The 18,121-nt window shown below is 47.0% G+C and overlaps 1 protein-coding gene across 2 annotated transcripts in view; it reads left to right on the top strand.

Moving 5' to 3' along the window:
- The window catches only part of LOC124595977 (40S ribosomal protein SA), a 33,768-nt gene extending 26,206 nt beyond the window's left edge, over positions 1 to 7,562 (top strand). For both annotated transcript variants that reach the window (XM_047134919.1, XM_047134920.1), the window contains exon 7: positions 7,426 to 7,562. In XM_047134919.1, coding sequence (XP_046990875.1) covers positions 7,426 to 7,509 — 84 coding nt within the window. In that variant the 3' untranslated portion in view covers positions 7,510 to 7,562. The remainder of the gene's footprint in view (positions 1 to 7,425) is intronic.
- The last annotated feature ends 10,559 nt before the right edge of the window (positions 7,563 to 18,121 follow it).

Raw genomic sequence — 18,121 nt, 5'->3', positions numbered from 1 at the left:
CCCGTCTCCTTGGGGCATCAGGACTCCCGGCAACGGTCATCTTGCCAGGTGGCCCTTGCTGAGGCTGGGTGGCACCCGTGGGGAGAGCCCCTGGTCGGAGTGCGTGGTATCAGGGCGGACGTTTCGCAGATGAAACGTCAACATGTATCAGGTTGCTCTGCGGCTGAGTCTTCCAAAAGGAAAGGTACTGTCTCTGGTTCTGGTTCTCCTGCCCTTTCCCCCTTGGCCACTCCCTGGGAGGAGGGACAGGCCCGTCGGCTTGGGGCTAAGTACTTCCCCCGCTATTGGGTCTGTTCTCGAACCGATGGGGGGACGTTCGCCAGCTCCAAGCCCATGTTCTTTGTTCAGCACATTGAGGACATCTTCGGAGAAATCGAGGCTCTCAGTAAGATGCGTTCGGGGTCCGTTCTTATAAAGACCACCTCCGCCACACAGTCGGCGGCGCTCCAGGCGTGCGACCGCCTAGGGGACATCCCAGTGTCCATTGTCCCGCATCTGGCACTAAATAGGACGCAGGGGGTTATTTTTCATCAGGACCTCCTGCTGCAATCTGATGAGGAGCTCAGGGCCAACCTGGAGCACCGCGGCGTGCATTTCGTCCGGCGAGTCCAATGCGGCCCCAAAGGCTGTTGCATCGACACCGGGGCCTTTATCCTCACCTTTGAGGGGGCGTTCTCCCGGAGAAGGTAAAGGTGACGTGCTACCGGTGCGACGTGCGACCTTACGTCCCGCCTCCTATGCGCTGTTTTCGGTGTTTGTGCTTTGGGCACATGTCGTCACGGTGTGAGGCTGAGCCCCTTTGTGGCGATTGTGCACATCCTCTTCGTGAGGAACATACATGCAGCCCACCACCTCGGTGCGTTAATTGTCCTGGCATCCACTCGCCTAGATCCTCAGACTGCCCCGCATATCAGAAGGAGAAGAAGATACAAGAACTCAAAACTTTGGATCGTCTCTCTTATTCTGAGGCCAGGAAGAAGTATGACCGCCTCCATCCCGTGCCGTTGCCCACTTCGTTTGCCTCAGTTGTGTCCACTCCTTCCGCGGTATCCTCACCCCTATCCTGTCCCCCCTCCGCCTCCTCCCCCCCATCCGGGGTCTCTGCCTCCGCCTCCCAATTCCCTCCCTTCCAAATCCTCCTCCCCCGTGGCCCCCGCCCCCTCTGCCCAAGGGGCCACACACACACACCCCCATCCTCCCCCGCCGCTGCCTGAGAAGCGATCCTCTTCTCAGGCGTCCATCGGGGAAACGTTCCGGATCCCAGCTTCCGAGGTCCAGCATTCCAAAACGGACCCTGCGCATGAGGACCTTGTTCGGGTCCAGCCCACCATCCCTGTGCCTCCTCGGACTTCCAAGAAGGCCTCCAAGAAGAAGTCTATCCCCCTCTCCACCCCGGCGCATTTCGTCTGACGCTCCATCCGTGAGTCGCTGCTCCCGGACGTCCTGTTTCGCCGGGACGCTCTGCTGCCAGGCGCTCAGCTGGCCTCGTTGGCAAATGATGCTGCCCCTCCTACACAACCAGGGACAGCGGCCGCAGCTGGCGACGACTCGATGGAACAGGATCCGGCTACCGCCGGTTGTAGCATTGTTCCCTCAAAACGTGGCCCTCCGCGGCCGTCGAGGTGACCAGCTCTTCCCCCGTCTCGTTCCCCCTCTTTTTTGACTAGCGATGGCCTTGTTACATTGGAACATAAGAGGTATTCGATCTAATAGGGAGGAATTACAACTGCTCCTCCGCCTGCACTGTCCGCTCGTCCTTGGTCTCCAGGAAACCAAGTTGCGCCCGACTGACCATATTGCCTTTACCCACTATACCTCGGAGCGGTAGGACCTCACCCCTGTGGACGGTATCCCAGCTCATGGTGGGGTCATTTTGCTCGTTCGGGACGATGTCTATTAGAATCCCATCCCATTGACCACCCCACTTTTTCAGTTTGTACCATCTACACTCCATCGTCATCCGCAGGTAGTCGGGCTGACATGATGCACCTGATTGTTCAGCTTCCTCCGCCATTTTTATTGTTTGGCGACTTCAATGCCCATCATCCCCTTTGGGGCTCTCCTGCATCCTGTCAGAGAGGCTCCCTCTTGGCGGATGTCTTCAACCATCTCAATCTTGTCTGCCTCAATACTGGCGCCCCGACTTTCCTCTCGGACTCTACTCATACCTACTCCCACTTGGACCTCTCGATCTGTTCTACCACTCTTGCCCGTCGGTTCGAGTGGTATGTCCTTTCTGACACCTATTCGAGCGACCACTTCCCCTGTGTTGTTCGTCTCCTGCACCACACCCCATCCCCACGTCCTTCGAGCTGGAACATACCGAAAGCTGACTGGGGACTTTACTCCTCCCTGGCGACCTTTCCGGACCATGATTTTCTCAGTTGTGACAATCAGGTCGAATACCTCACGGCTGTTATCATCAATGCTGCTGAACGTTCCATTCCTCGTATTACCTCTTCTTCACGTCGCGTTTCCGTCCCCTGGTGGAACGAGGCTTGTAGAGACGCTATCCGTGCTCGACGACGTGCTTTACGCACCTTTCGCCGCCATCCTACGTTGGCGAATTGTATTGGCTACAAACGACTCCGAGCGCAATGCCGTAGAGTCATCAAAGACAGCAAAAAAACTTGTTGGGCCTCTTTCACCAGCTTCTTTAACAGTTTTACTCCCTCTTCTATCGTATGGGGTGGCCTGCGCTGGCTGTCGGGCATTAAGGCCCACTCCTCGGTACCTGGCCTGACCTCCTATAATTAGGTCCTCGTTGATCCTGTGGCTGTCTCCAACGCCTTCGGCCGGTTTTTCGCGGACATTTCAAGCTCCGCCCATTACCACCCTGCCTTCCTTCCCAGGAAAGAGGCAGAAGAGGCTCGGCGACCTTCCTTCCACTCGCTGAATCTGGAAACATGCCCCCTTTACTATGCGGGAACTCGAACGTGCGCTTGCACTGTCCCGGTCCTCTGCTCTGGGGCCAGATGCCATTCACGTTCAGATGCTGGCACACCTTTCTCCGGCGGGCAAAAGCTTCCTTCTTCGTACCTACAATCGCTTCTGGACCGAAGGTCAGGTCCCCATGCGTTGGCGTGACGCCGTCATTGTTCCTATACCCAAACCCGGGAAGGATAGACACCTTCCTTCTAGTTACCGCCCCCATTTCTCTTACAAGCTGTGTCTGTAAGGTGATGGAGCGCATGGTTCATGCTCAGTTAGTTTGGATTCTTGAATCTCGACGGCTACTTACCAATGTCCAATGCGGCTTTCGACGCCGCCGCTCCGCTGTTGATCACCTTGTGACCTTGTCGACATTCATCATGAACAACTTTTTGCGAAGGCGCCAAACGGTAGCCGTGTTCTTCGATTTGGAGAAGGCTTATGATACCTGCCGGAGAGGAGGTATCCTCTGCACTATGCACAGGTGGGGCCTACGCGGTCGCCTGCCTCTTTTTATTGATTCCTTTTTAACGGATCGAAAGTTTAGGGTACGTATGGGTTCCGTATTGTCAGACGTCTTCCTCCAGGAGAACGGAGTGCCTCAGGGCTCCGTCTTGAGCGTAGCCCTTTTTGCCATTGCGATCAATCCAATTATGGAATGCATTCCACCTAATGTCTCAGGCTCTCTCTTTGTCGATGACTTCGTGATCTACTGCAGTGCCCAGAGAACATGCCTCCTGGAGCGCTGCCTTCAGCGTTGTCTAGACAGCCTATACTCATGGAGCGTGGCAAATGGCTTCCGGTTCTCTGAAGAGAAGACGGTTTGTATCAACTTTTGGCGATATAAAGCGTTCCTTCCGCCATCCTTACATCTCGGTCCCGTTGTTCTCCCATTTGTGGACACAACTAAGTTTCTAGGGCTCACGTTGGACAGGAAACTGTGTTGGTCTCCGCATGTCTCTTATTTGGCGGCCCGTTGTACACGTTCCCTTAATGTCCTCAGAGTTCTTAGTGGTTCATCTTGGGGAGCGGATCGCACTGTCCTGCTTCGCTTGTATCGGTCCATAGTCCGATCGAAGCTGGATTATGGGAGCTTCGTCTACTCGTCTGCTCGGCCATCCCTCTTACACCGTCTCAACTCCATCCACCATCGGGGGTTACGTCTTGCGACCGGAGCCTTCTACACTAGTCCTGTCGAGAGTCTTTATGCTGAAGCTGCCGAATTACCATTGACCTACCGGTGCGACGTACTGCTGTGTCGGTATGCCTGCCGATTGTTGTCTATGCCCAACCACCCCTCTTACCAGTCCTTCTTCGCCGATTCTCTCGACCGACAGTATGGGTTGTATGTGTCTGCCCTGCTGCCCCCCGGAGTCCGCTTCTGTCTCCTGCTTCGACAATTGGATTTTGCCCTCCCTACCACCTTCAGAGAGGGTGAGAGCCCGACACGACCTTGGCTCCAGGCTCCGGTTCATATTTATCTCGACCTCAGCTCACTCTCGAAGGAGGGTACTCCGGCTGCAGTGTATTGCTCACGGTTTGTCGAACTTCGTGCTCGACTTGCCGGTCACACCTTTATTTACACCGATGGCTCCAAAACTGACGATGGTGTCAGCTGTGCCTTTGTCGTCGGGGCCGCCATCTTTAAATACCGGCTCCTCGACCAATGTTCCAGCTTTACGGCCGAGCTTTTTGCTCTCCATCAGGCCATTCAGTATGCCCGCCGCCACCGCCATTCATCGTATGTACTCTGCTCTGACTCACTCAGTGCTCTTCAGAGCCTTGGAGCTCCCTATCCGGTCCATCCCTTGGTTCAACGGATACAGCAGTCCCTCCATTCTTTCGCTGATAATGGTTCTGTCAGCTTTCTGTGGGTTCCCGGACGTGTAGGAGTGCCTGGGAATGAGGCTGCGGATGCTGCAGCCAAGGCGACAGTCCTCCTGCCTCGCCCAGCCTCCCATTGCGTCCCATCATCTGACGTTCTTGGAGATGTTTGTAAGAGGCTTGTGTCGTTGTGGTGGGATGCTTGGTCATCCCTCCAAGGAAACATGCTCCGGGCAGTAAAACCGCTCCCAACTGCTTGGACAACCTGCTCCCTGACCATCTCGGCGAGAGGAGGTCCTTCTGACCAGGTTGCGGATTGGCCATTGCCAGTTTAGCCACCGCTACCTGCTCTCCGGTGACCCAGCCCCGCAGTGCCCTTGTGGTCAGGCATCAACAGTGCGCCATGTTTTATTGTCGTGTCCCCGCTTTAGTCAATCTCGTGTTGTCCTGTCCCTGCCATCTACTTTACCGGATATTTTAGCTGATGACGCTCGAGCAGCTGCTCATATTCTGCGTTTTATAACTTTGACTGGCTTGTCCGAAGACATCTAACAATTTTACTTGTTTTATCTGCATCTTTGTCAAGCCTTTCTGGTGTCCCCCCCTCCCCTTGAGTTTTACTAGATTCCATGTGCTCTAATAACTGTGACTGGGCGCTAATGACCTCAGTAGTTGAGCGCGCTTAAACACCAAAAAAAAAAAAAAAAAACCATGCACATGTGGGAAAGTTTGTCAGACTGACTGGACGATCCATTAACAACAGGATCAAAGAGCATAAGCGACATTGCAGGTTGGGGCAGGTGGAGAAATCGGCCGTGGCAGAGCACGCACTGAATGAGACCGACCACGTAATAAAATTCGCCGACACGGAAGTTCTGGCTGTAGAGAAGCACTATCACACGCGCTTGTTTAGAGAAGCTGTAGAAATACAAAAACATGTGAACAGTTTGAACAAGAAAGAGGAAAGCCTTAAGGTAAACGGATCCTGGCTTCCCGTACTGCAGCGAACGACCGTCGCAGGTAGCAAGAGGAGAACCGCACCGGAAATGACCGCGGAGAAGCCCTCGGACGTTGGCGTGCCAGGTACATATAGTCTGCGGCCGCGAGCTCGGCTCCAGTTCACCACCGGCAATGGAGGGTGAAGCTTTGACAATGCCAGCCACTCGTGCTGGCGAAACGTCAGAAAAATCATTAGATGAACGTCGGCTGAAGAACCCGAGACAGAAGCCAATAGGCAGTTTGTCTTTTCCTTGATATCAATAAAATTATTGTGAGATTAGTAACTGAAAACAAGTTTTCATCAGGAACTGGATGTTGAAAAATTGAATATCCACAGGTGCAGATTCAGGATACTGAACATTCATTTGCACTAGTGAAACCATGCTTGATATCTTTTTGCATTAAAGTCTTTTAACTTGTTCTTTCAGCAATTTGTAAAGAATTAGATGAATGTACATTAGTGAAAGATGGATATTCCAGGCAGTTTTTTTGGAGATAATCAAAATATCTGTAGACAAGAGCAGTATGGGTGAGAGACTCTATTGATGACTGATTTCTGCTATGAAGCAAGTTCAACACCACATTACAGAGAACCAGCCCTTTATGGTTGCAGACCTTAACCTTAATTTCCTGCAATTGTGAACAATTCTGGAAATTGAAACAGATTTGAAGTACTGATTAATGAATTGAGTGTTTTGCACACACAGTTCAGCAGCCAACATATTTTATTGAGGAATTAAGTTAAATTGTTTTTAATCAAGCCTCCTATATACTGTTTATTGTAGCCCAAATTATTTCAGTGTTTAATGATGGAATTCCTGGATGGAAGAATATTAAAATGAAAGGCAACTACTCACCTATAGCTGACAGCGATGGGTGACTATTAGAGAAAGAGCTAGAGCTTGAAAGCTGGTGTAAATATTGTTTTCTGTTGCTTGTGCCTTACCTTTGTTTTATGTATTTCCACATTTTATATGCACCTGACAATTTTTGTCTGATGTGTGTTTTCATAGTTCCAAAATATGCAGACACCTGTAATGCCCAAGCTGCAGTTAGGGATGGGATTTGTGAGAAAAATTTGTACTGTGCTGCCTAAGCATCTATATGAACAGGCTAATTTCTAAACACACCAGGAGCTCTGACTTATGAAAGTGTTTGTGACATTTAATTTAGCAATGCAAATAAGGCTTTGATGCTTAAGAAATTCTTGATGTGTTTGTGCTCCCCCCCCCCCCCCCCCCCCCCCCCCCTTAGGAATAGCCCCAGGCAACAGTTGAAGTACTTGAGTTGATCTCGCACCCTGACAAAAGCACCTGAACACCTTGAGAAGTAGCTGATTGCTGTGTGTTTTCCAGCAAAAGTTTTCATTCCATTTTTGGCCATAGGAAAATTATATTCTGAATAATCATAAGCAACAGGACCTGTAAATATTTAAATATTTCTACTTGCAAATCATGTGATTTCATTTATTAAATGGGCACTGTGAAATGTCCAGTAAAAAGATAGTTGCCTAGATTTATCTGTTTTATTCTTGGTACAGGTTTAATTTGCATTTCAGTTGACTTACGTGATGGTCTTGAAATTTGGGAATAGGTTTTTCTATTTTTCAATGGCCGAAGGAAATAAGATTTTATATTTTCCAGAATCACAGTGAGGTGCATATCTTTCCAGGTTCCTGAAGACTGGGCACCGCAGGCAGCGGCAGCCCCTACTGCTGGAGCTGCTGAGTGGGGAGGCTCTACTAATTGGGCATAATTTCTGTATGGAATGTGTACACAATTGTAATAAAGGTGGAAAACTTTGATAAAGTTTTGAGTTTCGTATCTTATTTCAGACCTTTCACTGAAAGCTGAAGGGTGGAATTGCACCCCTGTCCATTTCTCTTCCCTTTTATTTATTCACTTCACCTAGTCACCCACCACTTCCTCACTCATTCCTGCAACAGTGGTGTGTGTGTGTGTGTGTGTGTGTGTGTGTGTGTGTGTGTGTGTGTGTCCACCTTTAAGATGAGAATGTTTTAGACAGTTGTGTCCTGGATTGAAACAAATTATATTCAGAGGTTAGACTATTTTCCCCTCTCCCTTAATGGTAACAGATATACCCATGAAGTTAACCCTTTTGCTGCTACAGCTATGGTCCATGTTGAGCCCGGCTTTGTTGTGGCTGTACTGATAGAAAAGTGCTGCTACCTCTGATGAGATACGGTGTTCCAGCCACTATGAAATGCTTATCGATTTTAGTAAACTACTTACCAAAAAAATTTGATTTATGCTCGTATTACAGTCTGATATCTTTGCATGACAAAGGAATAAGTTTCTTTTTCGCTATTCGTCCTAGTTATTGTGCTCCGTCAAATTAAGCAAACAAAATGCTGAGGTAAAAAGACATTGCATAAACTTCATTTTAGCTCATACATAGCAGTATATGAAACTTGGGTAGAATATTGAAATTTTATTTAAAATGGAGTGCAGAATGGTATCTAATTTTGTTTTCACATACTGATTTTTATATCTAATGGATGGTTGCATGTGAGATTTCCAGTTCAGTCAGCGTGCATTGGGCATTGTGAGACCATGACAGTCGTCATATAAGTTCAAGATACCGAAGTGAGGTTTTTTGCAAATGATAGCACACAGAGGCACACAGTTTGCATGACAAACATCCAAGATTTTTATTTGCAAAAATTTGGAAGTAACTTGTCTTCAGCAATTGTCAGTGGCTTAGGACACACACACATTTCAGTAGCACTGTGGGAAAACTTGAGCAGCGTGCATGTACATGTCCGTAGCACCTGGGCAAAACCACTGAGTTTTGTATCCCTCGCTTTGAGTTCACTTGTGTGAAACGAGCATCCAAAATTTTTCAGTTCTGTTTTTTATTCCCTTTTTCACAGTAATGGTTACCAGATTCCAGAGTCAGTGCTGGTATACAGGTTAACAAATCTTGTTCTGTGTCCTCTCATAACTGTTTAAAACATCTGAGTCTTGGTGTGTATGATGATAGGTTCCTTGATTGCCTCATCTTTGTGCTGTTCCTCTTCTCACCACTCCTGGAATATTCACCTACGGTTGCTTCATCAGGAAAGAGGGAACGAGAGGGAAAGACGAAAGGATGTGGGTTTTAAGGGAGAGGGCAAGGAGTCATTCCAATCCCGGGAGCGGAAAGACTTACCTTAGGGGGAAAAAGGACAGGTATACACTCGCTCGCTCGCCCACACACACACACACACACACACACACACACACACACACACACACACACACACACACACCTATTTGTCTGCAGACAAGGCTTTTTGCCTTTACAAATGTCTGCTTGTGTCTGTGTATGTGCGGATGGATATGTGTGTGTGTGTGTGTGTGTGTGTGTGTGTGTGTGTGTGTGTGTGTGTGTGTGTGCGCGAGTGTATACCTGTCCTTTTTTCCTCCTAAGGTAAGTCTTTCTGCTCCCGGGATTGGAATGACTCTTTAGCCTCTCCCTTAAAACCCACACCCTTTCATCTTTCCCTCTCCTTCCCTCTTTCCTGACAAAGCAACCATTAGTTGCGAAAGCTTGAATTTGTGTGTATGTATGTGTTTGTGTATCTGTCGACCTGCCAGCGCTTTCGTATCACTGTGAGTGGCTGCACATGATGAGAGAGGCAGTCAGATGGTGGGGGTGAGGAGGAGGCTGGGGCAGGTAGGAAGAGGGATAGCAGAGTAGGTGAGGATGATGGTAAAGTGCTATTTATTTGGAAGCACAAAAAGGGATGAGGTGGAGAGAAGGTAGGGTAGCTAGGTGCAGTCATGATATTAGACGGAGGATGAAGGGTTAGCACAAAAGGAGAGAGTTAAAATGATTGGGTGTGTTAGTGGAATAGAGGACACTGTAGTGGTGGAATGGGAACAGGGAAGGGACTAGAGAGTAAGGGCAAAGACTAACAAAGGTTGAGGCCAGGAGCGGGAATGTAGGATATATGGCAGGGAGAATTCCCACCTGCGCAATTCAGAAAAGCTGGTGTTTGTGGGGAGGATTCAGATGGCACAGGCTGTGAAGCAGTCATTGAAATGAACACTGCATTGGACAGTGTGCTCTGCACTGGGGTGGCCTAGCCGTTTCTCGTCAACAGCTTGTTGGTGGCCGTTCAAGTGTACAGACAACTTGTTAGTTGTCATTCCCTCATAGAATGTGACACAATGATTACAGCTTAGCTTGTAGATCACATGGCTGGTTTCCTATCAAAGGCAGGGCTACCTGTGAAACCAGTTGTGATCTACAAGCTAAGCTGCAAACACTGTGCTACATTCTATGTGGGTATGTCAACTAACAGGCTGTCTGTTTGCATGAATGGCTACCAACAAACTGGCACCGAGCGAGGTGGCGCAGTGGTTAGCACACTGGACTCGCATTCGGAAGGCCGACGGTTCAATCCCGCGTCCGGCCATCCTGATTTAGGTTTTCAGTGATTTCCCTATATCACTTCAGGCAAATGCCGGGATGGTTCCTTTGAAAGGGCATGGCCGATTTCCTTCCCCATCCTTCCCTAACCCGAGCTTGTGCTCCGTCTCTAATGACCTCATTGTCGATGGGACGTTAAACACTAATCTCCTCCTCCTCCAACAAACTGGCCAAGAAATGGCTGGACCGCTCCATCACTGAGCATGCTTCCCAACATAGTGTTTTTCATTTCAATGACTGCTTCACAGCCTGTCATCTGGATTCTTCCCACCAACGCCAGCTTTTCTGAACTGTGCATCTGGGAACTCTCCCTGAAATATATCATACATTCCCGTAACCCTCCTGGCCTCAACCTTCATTAGTTTTTGTCCTCACCAACACACCCAGTCATTTTACTTCTCTCCTTCTCTGCAGCACTTTACCATTGCCGCCCCTATCCTGCTATCCCTCCCCCTTCCCATTACAGCCTCCTCCTCACCCGCACCACCTTGTTGCTTCTCCTATCTGACTTGCAATGTGGCCTCAGCAGCCGGGCACAGTGGTTGTATGTTTGTGAGTTGCATTTGAGTTTGTGTGTGTGAATACAGAAAAACCTTACTGTATGCCTATTTTTTACTAAATTGTGCTACCCAATCACCAGCATATTCGTGCTTAAGTTGTTTTGTATTATATTTTAAGGTATCTTCAAAGTTTTAGACCAAAAGTTTATTGTTCTTGACAGAAACATGAAAATGGTTCTTGAAAGCCTCAGCATTACAATGCCTTATCAGCTTATTAATTACAGGCAGCATGTTCTTTAAAATAGTCTGGAGTCATGTTGACTCTTCTGTAAGATAATACATTTCATCTAAAGAAATGACCTTTCAGTATCTACAGAGGCGATTGGAGCAAATCTAAAGCTTTGAAATATTGTAATATCCATTTCTTCAGAAGTAGACTTATAACTGTGTACAGTTCTGGAAGTGTGTTGAGATCAGGATTTATTGAAAACATTTTACACCTTTTCCCAACAAATGAAGTCCATTTCCATGCACACTCTCCAGTCTTTGTACTACAGCATCCACAGTTTTCACTAACTTTGCCAAAGGCTGCCCTGTTTCTTAAAGCTGGCAGATCACTTACGGCAGGAAATAGAACTAGACCTCAATGAAAGTTGAGTATTTCTTTCTTCCTAAGATTTGGCAAGTTTCTTTCCTGTTGCAACTGAAGGTGCTTCATCCTCCAGAGTGATGACCATCTTAGGTATTATATTCTGGAAATTTGAATTTTTGTAAACTGCTGCTGAAATCCATGTGCCCCCTCCCCGTCATATTTGTTGGGGCGGTGATTTATACGGTGCAATGTCTGAATCCTTTACAGGTTTTCATAAAGATCTTAATGCTGGAAATCAGTAAAGTTATTGAGTCTTTTAAGTATGGGGCAATTGTGAACTTTTCCTGCCACTGTTCCAAGCAGAAATGTTTTTATTGAATTATCTGCTGAAAGATGTAATGGTCCCAACAATGACATTGACATTAAAACAGGCTGTAGGATCAGTTGACTCAGTGATTAAAATGGGTCTTTTTTATTTTTTACTTCATCTTTAATACTTTGTTGTAACCTTTTTGCAAACTTGATTTGCTGGGCACAGATCAATCTATTGTTTCTCCAAAACCTATCTTGATGTAGGATTCTGTTTCCACAAAGGGATTTCATTATCAGTAAAAGCTTAATGTAACTAGAATGAAAGTTGTAGTTCTTGACTTGATGTGGGCGTTACCAGTGAAAGCTGTAGAGGACAAGGGGTTATTTTAGGAAATATGGTGCGAAATTGTGATTTAGTGTCTTTCAGTGCGCAATGCGCCAGCCTCACGGCAAACAGCGGACAAAGGCTGGCCTGCGCGTGACACAGTTTTGCAAGCGTCGGTATGTGTGTGTGTGTGTGCGCGGCAGCCATCAACACTTGGAACGCAGCATTAGCAGAATTACGCAGGCGCGGTTGCGTTAGCCAACTCATCGAGAACATTGTAATAAAACAGCACCGCGTAACCATCGAATTCAGCAGTGGTCTGCACTATTTAAGGGCATCGAAGGTGGGCGTCGGCACCGGTTCAACCAATTGGGTGTTCAGTTGCTGTTATGTCGTCGAGGACCGGCCGGCGGAGGGCGTTGCCCGCTGCTGCACCAGCAACTCCCGGTGTCGTCAAGAGCCGCAGCGTCTGCAGTAGGCTAGCTAGGCCGGCCTCGTGCTGCTAACCTACCGCCTGCGCAGCCCCTGACCGAGCACGACGTCGCGTTCCCTAGGCTGCGTGCATCAGCACGTCTCTGCAGGACACGAGCGGTGGGGCTGAGCTACCGGAAAATGTATTGGAAGAACCAACAATAAAGAAGAAGATTGCTAAAAACAGCCACCTTCTTCTACCCAGCCACACCCTACAACCCCAAGCGTGTCACACGCTCCGGTCATCCTATTACAAGTGGTGTCAGTCGAGCAACCTTCGCATCACGCACTCCTGTTACAATTGGTGACAGTCTGGTTTTCTCCCTGGATTTGGAGGAAATTGCGGCTGGTAATCGATGAGGATATGTGGCACCTGAGAAGGGCAACAATGGATCAGCAACTCCAGCAACATGACATGTGCCAATTTTTCGTTTGGTGGTTTGTCTGAACATGTAGCATAGTCCGTCTTCCCTTCCTGTTCTTCTTTCTGGGCTTACTGTAGTCTTGATTCGATAGCTGGTAGTGATGGAGCAGTCTGTGTCAGTCGAGGTGGCTATTCAGCAGCTACTTGAGCGAGCATTGGAATTAGAGATAGAGCTTGCTCGGTCTAAAGAAATGCAAGGAACGGTTTCCTGTTTATGCAGTAATTCTTGACACTAATGCTGCGTCACCCCTCACCCCTTTCTTGGGAAAAACAGGGAGGATGTTAAGATTTTTTTTTTTTTTTTAACCTTAGCACGGCCACTAAATTTGAAAGTAACTGGGGATGCCAGAGCGTATGTAACCTGCCATGAAGAATTAAGGGATGCTCGGACATTTGAAGTATTCAAAAAAGGGTTGCTGGAAAGGTATCAGAGGTAAAATACGTCTAGATACAATTGAATAGAATGCATCAAAGGAATGGGGAATCAATAGAAGCTTTTGTAGATCGAATTCGAAAAATTAATGTTGATACCTATGAGCTAACGGATTCCGATAGGGTTAATGAAGCCATTCTGCATGAAGCTGAGCAGAGGGCACTAGACGCATTTTTGCGGGGAATACCCGAATCCTCCCGCAAGATTAGGATAGAATTCCCTAAGACTCTCAATGAGGCAGTCGGAATTGCTGTGGCGTTAGAGGAAGTTGAAGCAGTAACAAAGACGTAGGACAGGAAAGCAGTGTTTAATGCAGAAATAAAATGTTTCAGATGTGGTTGGATGGGACACATTAGACGCGATTGCAAAGAAGTGCAGTGCAGGAAATGCGGACATTGGGGTCATCGGGAGCGTAATTGCAATGGGTCCTGGCAGAAACATGATAGGAAACCACAAGGTGGGCCTCAGCCCCCTCAGTTAAATGGGGCAGGTGATATGTCCACTGTGCAACACCCCTGGTATGGATTATTGCTAGTGCAGAATCAGTGGCAGACTTTGTTCTGACCGGCTTGATGAGGGGCAGACTGTGCAAATTTTTATTGGATACCGGGGCTCAGGTATCCGTGGCGAGTAGAAATGTACTCAGTAAAGTAGAATTAAAACCACTACGCTGGGCGTTAAGTGGCGTGGGTGGAGGACAGGTGGAGTCACTCAGATCAGCGGTGTTAAACTTCCGAGTGGAAATGAGGAACTTCCAGGTGAAGGTAGAAGTTCTTCCAGTTGTTGGCAGCAGCTATGATGTCATACTCGAATTGGATTTCCTGGTTGCGCATCAAGCAAAAGTTAACCTAGAACGGTGTACAGTAGAACTGGACGGAATACAATTTTGCCTAGGTTCTGCGGCTGAAAAACCATTACTGTTGCAAGGAACTGCCCAGACATCGGGTGGGCCACCTAAACTGCATACAAGGTCCCTTTGGGTTAATTCACGGGATACTATACCGAAGGGTACAGGGAGAATAATCTGGGCAGATGTTGGAGCTAGCGTGCCGGTAAATTCGTTGTGTTGTTGAACCTTTGTCTGAGAATGAGCCGCTGGATAAAATGAAGTGTTTTATGCATCTTAGCATGTCCTACGTGTGGGAGATAGAAGGGAAAAAAGGTTTTGCCTGTCAGTATTGATAATTTTGGCCTTGAAGAGGTGCAGTTAGCACGGGGTACTGTAATAGCGAATCTGGAGATAATAGGGGAAGATGAACTGGATAAGGCATACACAATGCCGGGAGAGTCTGTCAGCTGGTCCGCACTGAGGGGTAAAGTGGCACATTTAGAAGGGCAAGACAGAGAAGTCATGGAAAACCTTTTGACAGAATATAGTGTGTTATTTAATTCTCATGGTCCACTGCCTGCCACACCGTTCGTTCAGCATTACATCCCCACTGGGAATGAAGCACCGGTGTGTAAACGCCCATATCGTGTTCCAAAAAGTTTACAGCCTCTCATGGAAGAATTAATTAATCAACAGCTTAGGGATGGGATAATAGAAACCAGTATTAGTCCCTGGTCTGCTCCTGTCATAATAGTGGGTAAAAAATCACCTGATGGGGGCAAGGCATCAAAAAACTGTATTGGATGCATACCCAATGCCTAATATCACTGAAACTCTGGATAATTTGGGTCAGTGTAGGTACTTCACGACCTTGGATCTTTGAAGTGGGTACCTCCAGTTGGAGATCGCCCCGGAAGACCGACCAAAGACAGCTTTTTCAACACCTACAGGTCATTTTCAGTATCGGTGACTGCCTATCGGACTCAAAAATGCTCCGGCAACCTTCCAACGGTTACTAGATAGTGTGTTACGAGGGCTGAAACCTAATCAGTGTATGGTATATTTGGACGACATAATTGTTTTCTCAAAGGACGTGGAAGAACATGTGCGCCGTTTGCGCGAAGTTTTCGATCGTCTGAAAGCAGTGTGGTTAACTCTCCATATGGAAAATTGTCATTTTTTGTTGCAAGAAGTCCGTTATTTAGGTCATATTATAGAACTGGAGGGTCCCCGCACGGATCCAAAACTTGTAGAGGCAGTAATGAATTTTCCGACTCCTACAAAAGTAAAGGAGTTGCAGTCTTATTTAGGTCTCGCCAATTTTTACAGGAGGTATATTCCAAAATTTGCGGAAATTGCAAGGCCCCTCACGCAGTTTTGAAGAAGGGAGCAAAATTTCACTGTCAGCAGAATGCGAAGAGGATTTTCAAAAGGTAAAAAATTTGTTAACGTCTAGTCCGGTTTTGGCTTTTCCAGATTTTAGTATACAGTTTATATTATCTTGTGACTCTAGCAGTTTTGCTTTGGGTATTGTATTATCTCAGGAAATAGATGGGCAGGAACACCCTATAGCATATGCTTCCAGACAGCTAAACGCTACAGAAAAAAATTACTCAACAACCGAGAAGGAGTTATTGGCATTAATTTTCGGAATAACCTATTTCCGGTGTTATTTGTATGGAAGACGTTTCAAGTTGATTACTGACCATGCAGCACTTAAGTGGTTGTTAAGGCTTAAAGACCCAACAAGTAGATTAACTAAGTGGGCTTTGCGTCTTAGTGAGTACGCTTTTGAAGTGATTCATCAACTGGGTAAATCGCACGGTAATGCGGATAGTCTGAGTCATAAAGTATGCGCTATGGAATGCACAGGAATAAACGAGAACGAATGGGAGGAGGCACAAACTGCCTACACAGATTGTCAACTATTTACCTCGCAGTGACAGTTTGTCTTGGAATACGGGATATTGTACCGTAAAACTAGGAATGGTCCACGGATAGTCGTACAAGAAAAATTGCAAAGCGAAATTTTAAGGCAAGCACATGGTTCAATGTTTTCTGGTCATTCGGGTCGAAGAGCAACGGAAAGGAGGGTAGCATGGAGTTACTGGTGGTCAATGCGTAGGCAAGATGTCGACCAGTATGTAAAGAATTGCATTCCGTGTGCTCAACGGGCAGAATTGAGTCATCAGAAAATTGTGTTGCAACGACTACCGGAAGCGGGTAGACCTTTTCAATTACTTGGCTTAGACGTCTTGGGACCGTTTGTGCAAACACCAGTGGGTAATCGCTATGTTTTAACAATAATATATCATTTTTCGCGCCATGTGTCTATTACAGCTGTTCCGGACCAGCGAGCCGAAACAGTTGCTCACGCCATGGTACGTCAATGGAATTGAAATTCGGAACACCTGAAACTATAATTACAGATCAAGGGACAAACTTTATGACCGATTTGATGAAAGAGTTATACAAGTTGTTGCATGTAAAGAAATTGAGAACGAGCGCATTACACCCGCAGGCTAATGGTTGGACCGAGAGAGTTTATCGTACAATAGCAAAGATGTTGAGTTGTTATGTAAATTCGCAACACAACAATTGGGATATCCTATTGGCATTTGTAACTGCGGCGTATAACTCAAGTTTATGAAAGTACAGGATTGTCTCCGTATGGAGTACTGTTCGGTCGGAAGATGCCGTCTCCATTTGAATTGCTCAAGACCCCCACCAGGAATTGATATTTCGGCTGTTAAGGATTTATCCGCAAAGTTGAAAACAATCTGGCGACAGGTGAAAAAAAATGAACACTAAAGCCTTAGACAGACAGGACAAAGTTCACAATAGAAAGGCGGCTTTACCCAAATATGTAGGACAATGGGTGATGATGAATAATTCGTATGTGCCAAAAGGCAAAACGAAAAAATTTGTATCCCGTTATCAAGGCCCTTTCCAGGTGATAGAGATGACATCGCCAGTGAATGTAAAATTACAGCTTCCAACTCGCCCTACTATTGTGCATGTGAGCCGAATTAGGCCTTTCAAGGGGAATTTTGAGGAACTTCCTTCATTGTCTGCAGTAACTTCTCGTGGAGAGAAAGATGAATCTGAGAAAAAGAATAAGTAAGGAGTAGATAAACAAGAGAACCAAGTTAATTGTGGAAGTGATCAGACATGCTGTTGTGCTCTTAGGCCACGCGTGAAAAGGAAGAGCTAAAGTGAGTTGTTTTTCTTTTGTTTCTCAGGAGGCGTGACGTTCAGGTAAGACCAGCAGTTCCATGGGTTGCGCTGAAGAGGGAAGGTGTGTACTATTGAAGACGAAATCTGTAAATTAGAGGATAAATTTAATGAACTTCTTTCCATGGTGACTAATCAGTCAAGGTTTAATGACACACAGGGGGAATATCAGCTACTACGATCAGCTTTTGCATGCTTACAAGCTCAGTTGCAACAAACTGCAGGGCTAATCCCGCACGTCCGTAGGAAAAGTGGATGGTTAGATGCAGCTGGCCGTATCCTAAAAACTGTTTTTGGGACCGCTGACAACGGAAGATATTAAAAGTATTAATGAAACGCTACAGCAGGTACAGGATAATGTGAATAACAACCAGGGAATGCTAGATCTGCACACAACCCAATTACAGAGTTTGGAGAAAGATGTAGTTAATAATACGCGCCAATTGCGAGCTTTGGCTGCGACCTTGATGTCCCACGTTAAGGCCACAGCCTACACAACCAATCACGACTTGGGTATAATCAAGTACCGGTTGGATAACATTGATTCACAGCTGATAATCACTAAGCTGCTCCATTTTCTTGCTGATAGTATTATGGAAGCACGCATAAAAGCCACGGAACTACAGGAGGCTTTGTTGCATGCAATGTGCGGGCACCTAACCCTGGTACTGTTACCTTTGGAACAACTTCGGGAAGGATTACGAGAAGTTCAGTCGGAATTGCCAACATCCCTGGAGCTACTGACTACATTAACAGACGAACACTTATCTCTGTACTACAAAATGGCCACTGTTACCAGTACGCGGACGG

This window comes from Schistocerca americana, chromosome 2 (assembly GCF_021461395.2).
Source record: "Schistocerca americana isolate TAMUIC-IGC-003095 chromosome 2, iqSchAmer2.1, whole genome shotgun sequence".
Lineage (NCBI taxonomy): Eukaryota > Metazoa > Arthropoda > Insecta > Orthoptera > Acrididae > Schistocerca > Schistocerca americana.
Note: the sequence above shows the minus strand (reverse complement) of the source record. Positions and strands in the feature narration are given on the sequence as shown.